At 36.8% G+C, this 13,210-nt stretch overlaps 1 protein-coding gene across 1 annotated transcript in view; it reads right to left on the bottom strand.

The window, feature by feature from the left end:
- FBXL4 (F-box and leucine rich repeat protein 4) overlaps positions 1-13,210 on the bottom strand; it is a 59,846-nt gene that overhangs the window by 33,760 nt on the left and 12,876 nt on the right. The window contains exons 4-5 of the mRNA XM_027896252.1: positions 8,261-8,606; positions 397-641 (exon numbers count right to left, since the gene is read on the bottom strand). Of these exons, the coding sequence (XP_027752053.1) occupies positions 397-641; positions 8,261-8,606 (591 nt within the window). The remainder of the gene's footprint in view (positions 1-396; positions 642-8,260; positions 8,607-13,210) is intronic.

Below are 13,210 nucleotides of genomic sequence, written 5' to 3'. Positions count from 1 at the left end.
GCATGCAATCAGTTTATTACTACAGCTGTTCTAATGCAGTCCTACTGATGACTCATCCGTACAGAGAACAACCACAAACGTTTTCCTCTCGAGAAGGATTTTTGACAGCTCAGTTCTAGTGGAGTGTTTTGGAAGCCCAGAAGAAAGCAAAACACTGCGCCCCCTGGAAGAAGCCTTTCAGTCACAACGAGCTTGGAACATGCAGACTATACATACTGAAACGGACTTCTGCTGCTGTATTTACTATCTATTACTGTTTTAACTGATGTCTTTTTCTACATCACAACAATCCCCCCCATTATAGTGAATATTTTCTCTTCCAATGAGATTTCAACTTCTGTACAACAGCTCTGTAAACAGAGTTTGTCAAAACACTTCTGTACATTTAACACTGACCTGCTAAATCCAGAAACAGAGATGGCTCCCCTGTTTCCAGTCCAAGATAAATTCAGCCATTGGATGAGAGTGCAGCGAGACTGTAGGTATTCCAGAGATGTGTCATTAATCCTTGCCCAGTAAGGTTGTAAACTGAGATGAATGTACTGTAGAGGATCACAGCAATGTTGATAGAGTAGCTTACAAGTTTGTGCTAGTCTACACAGGTCTGGTACTGTAAGGTGACTCAAAATCAACTGGATGAGCTATATTAAAAAACAGAAAAAAAAAAGTCACAGGTGGTCATATAGCACTGGAGATGTTAAGGGAAAACTGTAAAGGAATAAGAAAAGATGTTCTAACTTCAAAGAAAAGTAAAACCTTTTAGTTAAAAGTAACTTTTCAAATAAATCATTGATTAACTATTAAATAGGACTGCACTGCCTTTTCAATTTGACAACATACTAAACAAGAAAGGAAAAAGAAAATCAGCACATGAAAGTGACAGGAAGCTTTCAAATCAGAAGTTTCTTTACCCATGCTAATTTAAACAGTGATATATATGTAAACACTATGTTTACATATTTCCCTTCACAATGTCTGCCCTGCCCTTGATCAGAACACAGAACTGGCATCCTCTTTCTTCTCTGGATTTGGTTTTAAGATGGAAGCATATTTGCAAAGTACATGGAAAAGCCATACCACATCCCAGTTTCCCCACACCTTAAACTGATTTCAGAGTTATTCCTCTTCTCCCTGATCTAAAAATCAGTGCTTTGTCTTTTATCTTATATTCTCTCCTCTGGACTATGTAACCAGGTAAAAAATTTAACATATTCATATCTTCTTTCACAACATAATCTCTTCCTTGCTGTAATACTTCGACAGCATTTTTGTCCTACTCTAGAGTCAAATCTGAAAGGCAAAACCCCTTTTTATCTGTATCAGTTGAATCATCTCAGTTTCAGAAAAATCACCAGCTCTTCTGACTAGCATCACTATAAACATTTTCGTAATGACTTATGTCACACTCAGAAACTAAGAAATATCTCTCCTCTCTTATCCTCCTCTGTTTTCCTTTCCAAAGAAAAATCAACACACAAAGAGACATAAATACTCACTTTAGGAAATAAAAAAAAAAACCTATCTCCTTTAGTTTAGGAACTGAGACAAAATGGACTTGAAAAATGAAATCTAAAAATTAATGTTTACTTTACCAGTGCTAACTCTAACAGATATAAGTATCTGCATTCAAGTTATATAACTAAAATTGACTGTTTTCAAGCAGAGTGGGAAACAATAACTTGCTGAAATGAATCAGTGTAAATTAAAAAAACAAAACCACCCACAAATCAACTTTAAACTTAATCAACTGAAACTGAAGAGAATCCTTTGGTCCTTTCAAAATACCAACACGTTTAATTTTAATGTCTTAGAAGGATTCATAAGACAAATCCGCCAAAAATAAGAATAAAATGCTTGACGTAAAACAAAAATGGAGCTTTTTGTGAGATCCAAACAGATTGTACTTCCAGTGCACCAGTTTATGATGCAGCTACCTTCCACCTCCCCTCCTCCCCACTTCATTTTTGGAAAAGAAGAAATAAGAAAACAATTCAACTTCCTGCAAAATGGAAAATGTTACTTCCTACTCAGCTCCAGATTTAGCATTTGGATTTCAAACATGATCTACGACTCTTAAAAAATTTAACTTCAACTCCAATGCCAAAATAAAGTGTTTGATACACTTCAGTTTCTCTCATGCTTGATTTCCAGCCTTCCCTCTTCCCTTCTCCTTGCTGCTCGTCTCCCCTAAAAACAGCCCAGGTTTTTTTGTCTCTGCAGGTGTCTGGAACTAAGACTCAAACTGATGCAGAGGACCTGCAGAGCCATTTCAATGTAACAGCAATATATATATATATATGCACTGCAGTTAATATATGATAATCAACAAAGTTTGCACCCAACTGACATTTAGGTTGTTGACATTTTGGAATCTGAGAAAGACCAAAATAACTAGGAGCTAACATAGATATAATCCCAAGTTAGTATCTCGATTTTTGCTTGGCTCAGTCCCATACTTAAGCTTTGAAGTTGCTCAAGACAGCTTTGTTCATCATTCTAAACAGTAGATACTTAAACATATAGCTATTTTTTCTAAGATCATCAATTCACTTTGATTTTAAATATTCTGAAAGACAGTTTCAAACTATTTTGCAACCTTTCAGCCATTCCACACTCTGTAAGCCACCTAAATATCTATTTTATTACTGCCTTTTCCCTCAGACTTTTCTCCTGTGTTACATACTAAGATTTCTAGAGTTGAAAACTCAGCAAAGGCTGCAGTTAGCTGAATTTATGTCTACAATTAATGTGACATAATAATGTCCGATAAAAGCAAAGTAACACATTTTTTTCAATGAGAAAAAAGTTATTTTGTAACTTCTGAGCAGTACAGACAACGGTGAATGAAACTATAAATGCTTCAACAATGTCCCTTTACACTAACTGACGACTTCAATGAGTATTTCATAACATATGAGGTTGCTGCAATCTTTCCATGTGCGAGATGAGAACTCTCACCACACAAATGTCTCAATCAGAAAAAAAAACACCAATGTGTCTTTATTTTTTACTGAAATTACGCTACTTCATAATATCTAGAATAAAAACGTGCAATGAAGTGTCACGACTATGACACTACATTATAAAGTGCTATTTTTCTGGCTCTTGATTAAGAAAAGGTTCCAAACGTGCAGGCTAATAACCATTAATCACCGTTAGCCTGGAGTCTGGTGTCTGTCAGAAACCTGATTTTTATGTATGTGCATCCTAGCATAACATACAATCTGATACCATAAGTATGTGACACGATAGGCTGTATTGTGCTAGGTTGTGTTTATGGCAATTCCAAGAATGCTACAGAACTATCTGCTTTGAAAACTAATTTCATAATGCAGTTTCTTACAGTTTTTACTCTGCTTTTACGAAAAATTATGACAATCATTATAATTTCACAATTTCTTATAAATCCATCAATAAAAACAAAGTTTATTGGAAAAACAACAAAAGGAAGTATAAAAAGAAACACAAAACGTAATTTATACAACACTGATTGCCTTTTTAGGCTATGATGGACTTAGAATACAAAAGTACTTTCTCTCCCATTTCCAGGGCAAACATGGCACATGCCAGCTTTAAACATGTGGTGAGATCAATGGCCACTAGAATGAGAACCTCCAAAAACTGGAGGCTTCCAAATCAGAATTATCCACAACAACTCAACAAACAGCAGTAAAAAAATCATTGTGTTCTAAGCACAGAAAGGATCCTGATTCATATCCAACCCATGTGTGTTTTATCATTGCCACAGTCCCTGATTGCAGCATCTCACATATACGAAAGTTTTTTGAATGATAAGTTAAAAAATGTAACATCTTGAGGGAAAAAAAAAAAAGACATCTCACCCACTGCAAAGCTGCTTATAAGCTCAGAGAGGATCTCCGCTCTTCAGTACACAGAGTAAAATTTTACTGATGGTGTAGTTCCTAATAACACTTACTGAACCAAAAGCTTCTCTAGCGTTTTAAAGCTTTTTTGCTGAATAACAGAAGGCAACAACTGCTTGTAACTAATAAAATATTTTCTGTGGCTATAGCACAATAGTGCAGAAATTGACTTGGTCAGAAAAGAATGCCTGGATGCTGGTCAAATCTACAATATCTGCACTTTCTACAAATTTCCTTTTTCAGTTCTCCAACGTAAAGATGAAATGATTTTACAACACAGAAATACACTGGCTTAAGCAAACCACTCATTCAGAAGCACAAAAATGAACAACTTGAAATTTTTTCATTCTGCAGCAAGAGCTGCTACAGCTTGGACTCCAATTAGAATTGATACTAAAACATACTCAGATAAATGACAAAGGATACGTGCATAAAGAGGAAAAGGCAGGAAGGAGAAGATGGTATTCCAGAGTTTTTGACATTTCTCAGCGTAGTCTAAGAAAACACAGAAGCCTGGTTCCACAATCGTATGGCTTGCACCAGCAAATGCATGCACATTCAATACTGCATGCATTCAATACACATTCAACACCTGAAAAGTGGATCTTGCAACTGTTTCACAAAACACAAACATTTAAGCCTCTTTTTTCCTTATTCTTTTTTTCCTTATTCTACTCACATAACATGCTTTGGTGGAGCCAATTTTGCATCACCAGGTCATAGGCTCTGATCCTTTCAGCAGTGGAAGGTTGTAAAAGTTTTAAGACCCTTCTTGATCCAAAGAACAGAAATGGATTTTACTCTCAGACTGCACAATCAAACAACTGTGACTCCAGGAAGACTAAAGCTGCAGGGACCTTCTCCACGTGCCATTGTTCAGTCTTGTCTGCTACAGCAATTGGCAGTATGTTGGCTATCAGCTGAAAGGAATCTTGTGACACATCGTCATCAGCTGTTAAGACAACTTATAATAACCTCATGAATTTCCTTTTGCAAAGAAAGGCATAAAATCTGGAAGCCTACAACAGTTTGTTCTGGAAAGATTCAAGAAGTTTACTGTTGAGGGGTAAAAAAGTGTATTGCACTTAAAACTGCTCTTGCTTATTGCTCCGATTCTTCTATCTAACTCTCATTTAAGTGATGCAGATCTTACTTTTGGGACCCATTTCACGGAACAGAGGTGCCAAATCCACATTTAACAGTGAAATTCACTTTCCCAGCAGACACGAACAGCTCATAAATCTTATAGGCAGCTTTTGGAAAAATTTGCTTCAAGGAATGATAAAAATGTCATTTGTATCTTTTTATAACAAAATTTATATAAAAAAATTATTTTGGACCGCAGCATGCAGGATTTCTCCTGACTGTCCTCTGGAGAACTAAGGCTGCGTTTTTGGTACTTGGCACATCTTGGTGAGTCTCAAACTGCACAAGATGTATCCTGTGGCTGGTATTCTTCACCTTTCCCAAAGGCTTTGAATTTGTTCAGGCCTTCAGGTCTCAAGCATTCCTGCAAAGCCAACTAAGACTTAAGGCCGTACTCCTTCCACTTTACATGCAGCACAAGTTAGTCAAAGAACTAGGAAGAAAGACAAGGACATGAAGTGTCTCCTACAAAATTCTTCCTCGATTTTAAGGTAGTTCTGGAGAAGAGATGATAGATAGTACAAGTACTTCACAGCTATTTAGGGTTGGTTAACACAGTTCATAATCAGGGAAGAAAAATTCTCTCACCTAGGTCATCCAAGAATTTACACTTTTTTCTACAGGAAGTCTGTGCCCTGTAAGTCAAGCATTTTTCTCAGGTTTTTTGGCAGGAGCAGTCCATAATGCTTCTCTAGAATTCTTACAACGATTTTTGAGCTCACAATGCACCAAGCCATTCCTAATGCCATTTTGAGGAACACCACAGTCTGTGAAAGGATAGTCTATGGAAGTTTCAGAAAGACAACAAAGGCAAAACAAAGACTGGAGGAACTGCTGCCTACTTAGCACAACCCACTCAGCCTGTGTGTTTTGTGAATTACAGAGAGTAGTATGAAAAAGCCTCAAAACAACTTCAATAAAGAACAGACAAATGCATGAAAACTTAGGACAGCTACATATTGATAATCAATATGCCCTTACAAAGAGATACAATTTTTCATATACCATATAAACGAAAACTGGAAGGAGTCAGCAGTTGCCTTACTTCATTCCTACACAGTTCGAACACTTCCCAGAAAACTCTGACACTTGTCAGTCTTGAAGACAGCATGCAGAGCATTGTTCCCATATCCAATGTGATAAAAAACTGTCACACTACAAAGTACAACATTTTTGTTGTTCTGACGCCCAAACCTTCCAGCTGGACTAGAAAGAAGTAGACTGGGATTTCTGCTGTCACAAAACCAGTCCAGGAACAGTCTTTTGTAGTTTTCTGACAAATACTCCACCCATACTTTCAGTTTCTTTAAATCAAGGCAGAAGAAAAAAAATGTTCTTGATATTGATAGACTTATTCATGAAATCAAACATGTTAAAAAATGGATAAAAAAAGGAAGCTGGTAGACAAACAGGAAAGCAGAAAAACACAAAAAAAGTACATGAAGACAAAAGTTCATAGGAGTAACAGGACTACACAAATATTTCCTAAATTAAAATTTTAATATGTATAATCAACAATTATTCGATGATCTTCTTTAGAAGTCTTTTCCAACCTATTAATGATTCTGTGATCCCATGAAACAATAAAGAAATTGATTAATCTCCCTGGTATTCTTCTATACTGCAAATCAATTTAGCCAGCTTTTTCAAACAAGAGAATTTCCTAGATTTAAATGAAGTTTTATCTACAATTAATTTCTTTGAATTATTAAAACCAACATATTTGCAAACAGCTATGCAAAGTACTTTTTTTACTTTAGAACTGATATTCAAGCACCAACAGTAAAATACATTAAACACTACACTGGCTCCAGGGAAAAAAAATCAAAGCCAAACCACTACTAGAGCTAACTCAGAATGAAGTTAGTATCCTCATTTATTATTCCACAGCAGCAACAACAAAGACGACCCAAACCAAACTCAAGAAGTTTGTTTTCAAGAGAAGAAAGATAAGAGTTGTTACATTCTCTTCCTTTCTCTTTCCTCTTTACAAGCACAGCAAACTTCTGTAGGTTACTAGGACACGTGGTCACTCAACCCTGGCCTTCATGAGTCAAATTGGGGTACTTAGAGACAAAAGATGTCATAAAACCAACACAATGTTTGATGTGAACAAATATTTCTGCAAGGGCCCTTCAATCAGCGGCAGCATCTCACCACACTCCCTTCACTTTCAAAAGCGAGTCTGGTTCAAGCGATGAGCACTCTGAGCATTGGATGAGTTACCACAGTAAATAAACACTTGCTGCTTTTGTCACACTGCAGCACACTGGAGAGCAGGAACAAACTCGTCTCTACCCAAGCCCTGAGGTCTGACGGGCAAGTAAAGGCTCCTTTCCATCATGTGCAAACAGTTTATTTCAGGAAAGGTGAAGGTAATTGTTTTGTCTCTCAATTCTTATGCTATCCAGGGTACCAGCCTCCATAAACAGCTACATCCCACTGAGAATGGCCTGGTCTGCACACAGTATTCAGCAATCATACTCCAGAATCTCATTATACTGGAAATTACAGGAAAGAAAATATTTATCTACTGACTCTGAGCACAATTGTAACTGCCATGCTTCCAGGGGATCTGAAAGGAGTTTATTCATAACTGTTGTCTGTGCTAATGATAGAACAAAAAGCAGCAAGCACTGAAACAAGACAATGTACAGAAGTCAATCTATAAGACATTTTACCTGCACCATGTTTCAAAACTAAGCTGGCTGGAAGATGTTTATTTCATAATAATATAAAAATATTATAGCAGTCTCCAGTTCTGTAAGTTCTGTAAGTTTTGTAAGAGAAAGAACAGGAAAACAAATTTTAGCCTACCAAAAACTATTTCCACTTCCAGATGTTGACTCAGTCTTTTCACATCTCTTTTGTATATTTTCTTTGTCAAGCATGAGGGCTAAAAACTACTGGAAAGCTGCTAGAAGCTTCAAAGTTCAAGAGTTGGAAATTAAAGGCAAGAATAACTTGTGTAAGAACTGTGTGAATGCATATATTCTTGAGAAATAAGAGTGGAGTAACTATGCAAATATCTAACATCCACCCATGGGAGTAGATAGACTTACATAACTCAGACATACCTATACAATAACTTCAGGAAATTCACAAGGAATTCACAGGGATTCGCAAGGAACTGTAACTGAGAAAAAACCCAACTTGACCAACACCCTGTAAAGCACCTTTGAACCCTTAATGATCAAGAAAACGATTGAGTATAAACATTCTTTTCTTACCTCGTAAGGCAGTTTATCAAAATATCCATTAGTTGACCATTCCCTGAGGGTAACGATGCTGAACTGTTTATTAAGGGTGTCCATTCCACAGCCATACTTCTCTTCATCCTCATCTTCATCTATATCGTTCATATCAATCATTGAAGTCTTTAGTGAAAGCACGGGTCTCTCTTTCACACCATGCAGCACTACTGCATCCAATTCAGTGTAATAGTCCAGAAGAGAGCTGTTCACTTCCAGTCGGATTAAGTTTGTGGGAAAGTTTATCTGTTTGATACAAGGTGTGAACTGCCGAGCCTGAGGACCATTCACCTTTGTAGGTGCCTCAGACCAAAGTACTTCCCATCTGTGGAAAAAAAAAAAAAATTACACACACACACAATACAATATAGGGATTAAAATCAAAGTTACTAAAGCAATTCCTGAACACAGTAAAAGGGCAGCCTCTTCTGTCAGAAGTATTTAACAAGTGAGAAATACAGCTAAAAAGACAACAAAATTTATGTTTTCCCTAGATTTGATAAATATTCTAAGGATGAATTAAACAGGACACGCTAACCCATGACCTTAGCATATTTTTTCTGCATTGTTAAACAACAAAACAAGCTGTAGACTCATAGTCACACACTAGTTACTGTTACTGGTGCACAAGTTTTTCTAACATCTCACAGGTAGGATAATCATAACAAATGGATTACAGATGTCTTCGCATTGATGGCATGTTAGTCTAAGTATAGAAGGAACAGTCTTGTCATATAATCAAAACGTACAGTCATCTGACCTCTCTTATTTTCCACAAAACAAAATAAAAAAACCCCAAACCCCACAACTCACTCTTGAACATCAAGCCTGTCTAAATTACAGTATTGCAAGTTATTAAAAAAATAATCTAAACTTTACCTTATTTACCTGTCTAGACAAGCAAAATATTCCTTACAAAAGTAGTTCACTGTCAAATTAGCAAAGAAAGTAGAATCTTCAAGTCATTTTTGAAAGGGACCTTTGCAAAAACTGCTAGAATTTCCAAACTGCACAACTGAGAAGTTTTTCTCCTCTTTGGTCCAATGACAGAAGGAGGTTCAGGGCATGCAAGAGATTACTGTACATACATCTTCACTTGCACACACAGACCTCAAACTTCCTCCAGTAAGTGAAAGGGAAACCTGTCTCCAACTCAGTAATCTGGAAGAATCGAGTCTTATATTCCTTAGGCCTTCAGCTCTTCCAAACTTGCCAAAAGGCCTGAAAACAGAAATGTGCTCTTTATATCCGCATGAGTCCTCATCCAGTGAATGGAAATCCTTCAGCCACTGATGCCCATGTTTTTCCTCCCTCGAGTCTAGTTAATTCCTAAAGAAGGAAGCCTCCAGCAGACAGTGCTGCTACTCCCTTTGACAGTATGCCTACCTTGATATCAATCCACACACTTCCACACCTTATTCCATACTCCATCTCCTTTTGATCACCTTAGTCCCAGCTTCAAAAATTTCTCTAAGACTACCTGTCCTGGCACATGTATCTCAGAAGCACTTTATCTGCTCCCCAGTATCTCAGCATCTTGGCTTTTCCTACCAGATTCCACGCAAGGGCGAGGGAGAGGAGTGGAGAGGAAGATCAATTAAAAAATAAAATAAAATCAAATATGTTTTATTTGCAGAACAACTTGCTTAAGCCTTTTCCATCATGACAGAAAGCAAAGTGGACTTTCATGAAAACACTGCACACGGTATAAGATGCAGAAGCTTGATATTTGTTACTAGGAAAATTAAGAAAATTAATTAGGAAAAAAATAGGAAAATTAATCCATATTGGCTGAAAATTCCATTTCACAACTGACGTTTTCAGGTATGCACAGATAAATTTTCCTATCCTATATCAAGCTGCTCTCTAAGTACCTTACAGTAGAATGAGAGGCTTCCATAAGTCTTATCTCAACAGAAAAAAATAAGTCACGAACTAAAAACAAATATGCAAGACATGAACATAATGGCACATCAGAAAGTACTTATGTAGGAGAGTGGACAATTCTACCCTAAAATTAACAGTTTTCATAAGAGAGACTTAGTCATGAGAAAAGATTTCATTAGTTCATGAAATTAATGTAAACTCATGGCAAAATACCAGACGTAGTCCCACTGTCACACCCTCTCACACAGGTCAATTCTTTGAGCAAATACCTAATGTCGGCAATGCACGTGTGATGTTTCTTGAACACGTTCATATCACCACCACCTGAAATTTTGCTTAGACACTTCCATGAACCCACTCAAGCCATCCTTAGGGAAACTCAAGGCTATTTTTTCACTAATTTAGCACAAGCTGGACCATCAGTTTCTAACAGAACGGGTCTTAGTTACTGACTTTTCCTTTCATACCCTGAAGAGAGGATTATCTAGCAGTAGTAAAAAAAAAAAAAATAATGCATCTAGAGATCTAGAGGCACTAAATTGGAGTGCAATAACCAACTTCAGCTAGCAGTATCTGTTTTCCAGTCTTTGCAACAAACTAGAGAAAATGAAAGACATGTAGGATGACTTTACAGTCTTGTGAAATTCCACATTACATACCAAATGCTGACGAACAACAAAACCAGTGACAATTTTCCACTGTCCTTGTCATATTCTTCTTTTCATCAACAGCCTACCAATCTAACTTTAAAGGAGTTAGCTCTCGGTTTATCTGGAAAACCTCAAGTCAATCAGGTTGATTTGATGTTCTTCTCTGCCTTGGTGGCACTGCACACAAGAACAAGCAACAGCAATCGCTCTGAGTCAGGGCTGGTAGGTTCTTTCCAAGCGGAGGTACAGTCAACACACCCATTACTGCAACTGGAAGTGATCTCTTCATCTAGGATCACCGTGTGATACTTAATATACATAATCTGAATGGGAGTGAAGAATTCACAGTGGGATCAAAACTCTCAATTTCCAAGAGGTTTCAGTAAGAATTGCATGTCTTCTGTTCTGGAGCATTCTTTTTTTACGGTTATCCATTTAAAAATCTTCCATAAGAAAGGCATTTTTACAGTTAATCCTGGCTTGAGGGTACATACCAAAATCAGCTTCCCTAATAAGGTTGCCTGCATTTGTTCCAAACTTAAGGTGCTCAATGAACTATTTAACTCAAAACAAAGAGAAACTGAATCTCAATAAATTACATTAAGTCAAAGGAATCTTGCCCATCCCCTGCCCCAAGTTAATTAGGTAGCTCTCAAAAAAAAAAAAAAAATCAAGCAGCATCAAATGACTGCAGGTACCACATTGTTTGTCCTCACATCTCTCAGATATACAGTAACAACTGATCAAAAATGTTGCAATGAGAGTGCTTTGATAAGAAGGTTTCACCAGCACTGTGCTAGTAAGCCTCAGTCTTTGCAGTGTCATGCAAAGCCTGAGTAAGAGTCAGCAACATCTGTATTATTTTCTCTAGTGGCTAAAGAAAAGGAGGACTTTATGTGAGTTTCTCCATTTAGTTTTAATGGAGTCGCTTTTCCTATTAAATTTCTCTCTGTCTCACGAAGATAGACAAGAACTCATTCTGCTTTGATACTAAAGACTCCATACACCTATGAGATTAAAAAAAGAAAAAAAAAAAAAAAAGATTCCCATTTCCCTTCTCTCACCAGAAAGGAAAATACAGTCTAGTGATTTCTAGACTGAGAATCATATTTGCAAGGTTTACATTAAATGAGAATACGTGTTTAATGCTTGCTTAACTTTTGTTGTCCTAATGCTGTTGGAAAGGTTTTTAATGGCTAGGATGATGCCTGAGCAGACCTGGTTACTTCTGAAGACATGTATGTAATAAGAGAGAGTATTTGGAAAAGACTCTAGGAAAAGTAATCAGATTTCTCCCTAGCAAGACAAGATTAAACTTTGCTTGCAGTCTAACGAGATTTCTTACATTGTCAAATTGAGACTGGTGTAGAAAGAAGTTTTCTACTTCCTGTTTCTTTTTCCTCCTTATTTATCCAGAAGGCTTACTCTTGGTGATTCCCTAATGGCTTCTTCAATGTAAGCCCTTTGAAAACATTTTGATATTCCCAATAGTTAGTTGTTGTTAGACAGTGTTTAAATGGGAGCTGTCAAGCAAAAAATTTTTTCAGAAGTTTTTCAGCTTTTTCCTTTCTTAAAAATAACTTTGCTTTTTAAATTTGGAATATAAAAGAAAAGGCTCATCCTTGTTTTTCTGTTTTGGTCTTTTTTTATAACTTAATTTGACAGTTTCTTTTATATCATATATTTTACAGTGACACTGTATATTAATGTGCTTCTATAAAAGCTCAAAACCAGAGATTCCTAACTAGTCTGGAATGTGTGGCCATGCTTGGGGTGATGTTTCATAGCATATATCCTTATTGCTACGTGACAATTACCTCTTCAGTAGGTTAGAGATTTTGTCTTGTGATTAATTTTTCTTGTTTTCTACAGATAAAACGTAACACTGATTAGGTTGTTTCTCACCGGTGAGATACCACAGTCATTTGTCTGGAAGCAGTTCCATTCTGCCTTGTGTGTTCCTGCCATTTATTTCTAATTTATTTTATTTCATGTCATTTAAAATTTTGCTAGAAAATTGAGTGTGGCTCAGCATTTCCCAGCTTAGCTCTGTTTGCTGTATGCAAAGTTTCTTTCTCTTTCTGAAGGTCTTGAAGCCTGTAGAGGCAGAAGCTGCTGCAAAACAGAGGATCAGGCTAATGAAGATGGACACAGTAAAAGGCTCCCGCTCCTTCCATTAGGAAGTTCATTGTATTTAACAGTAGAATTCTAATTCAGATGGGAACTTTGCAGATTTGTTTGCAAGCAGCCAGGAGAGGGATCAAAATGTTTGATGAAAAAAACTATCCCCCCTCCTAAAAAAGGGGAGTGAAACCAGAAAGGCAGTGTACGGAATGTAAAATATGATCAGTTTTTACTTGCAGAGAGCAGTGTTCAGATGGTTCGTTCACTC

This window comes from Empidonax traillii, unplaced genomic scaffold, assembly GCF_003031625.1.
Source record: "Empidonax traillii isolate 1590-97213 ecotype Southwest subspecies unplaced genomic scaffold, ASM303162v1 scaffold490:size896199, whole genome shotgun sequence".
In the NCBI taxonomy this organism is placed as follows: Eukaryota; Metazoa; Chordata; class Aves; order Passeriformes; family Tyrannidae; genus Empidonax; species Empidonax traillii.
This window is presented reverse-complemented; position numbering and strand designations above follow the sequence as displayed.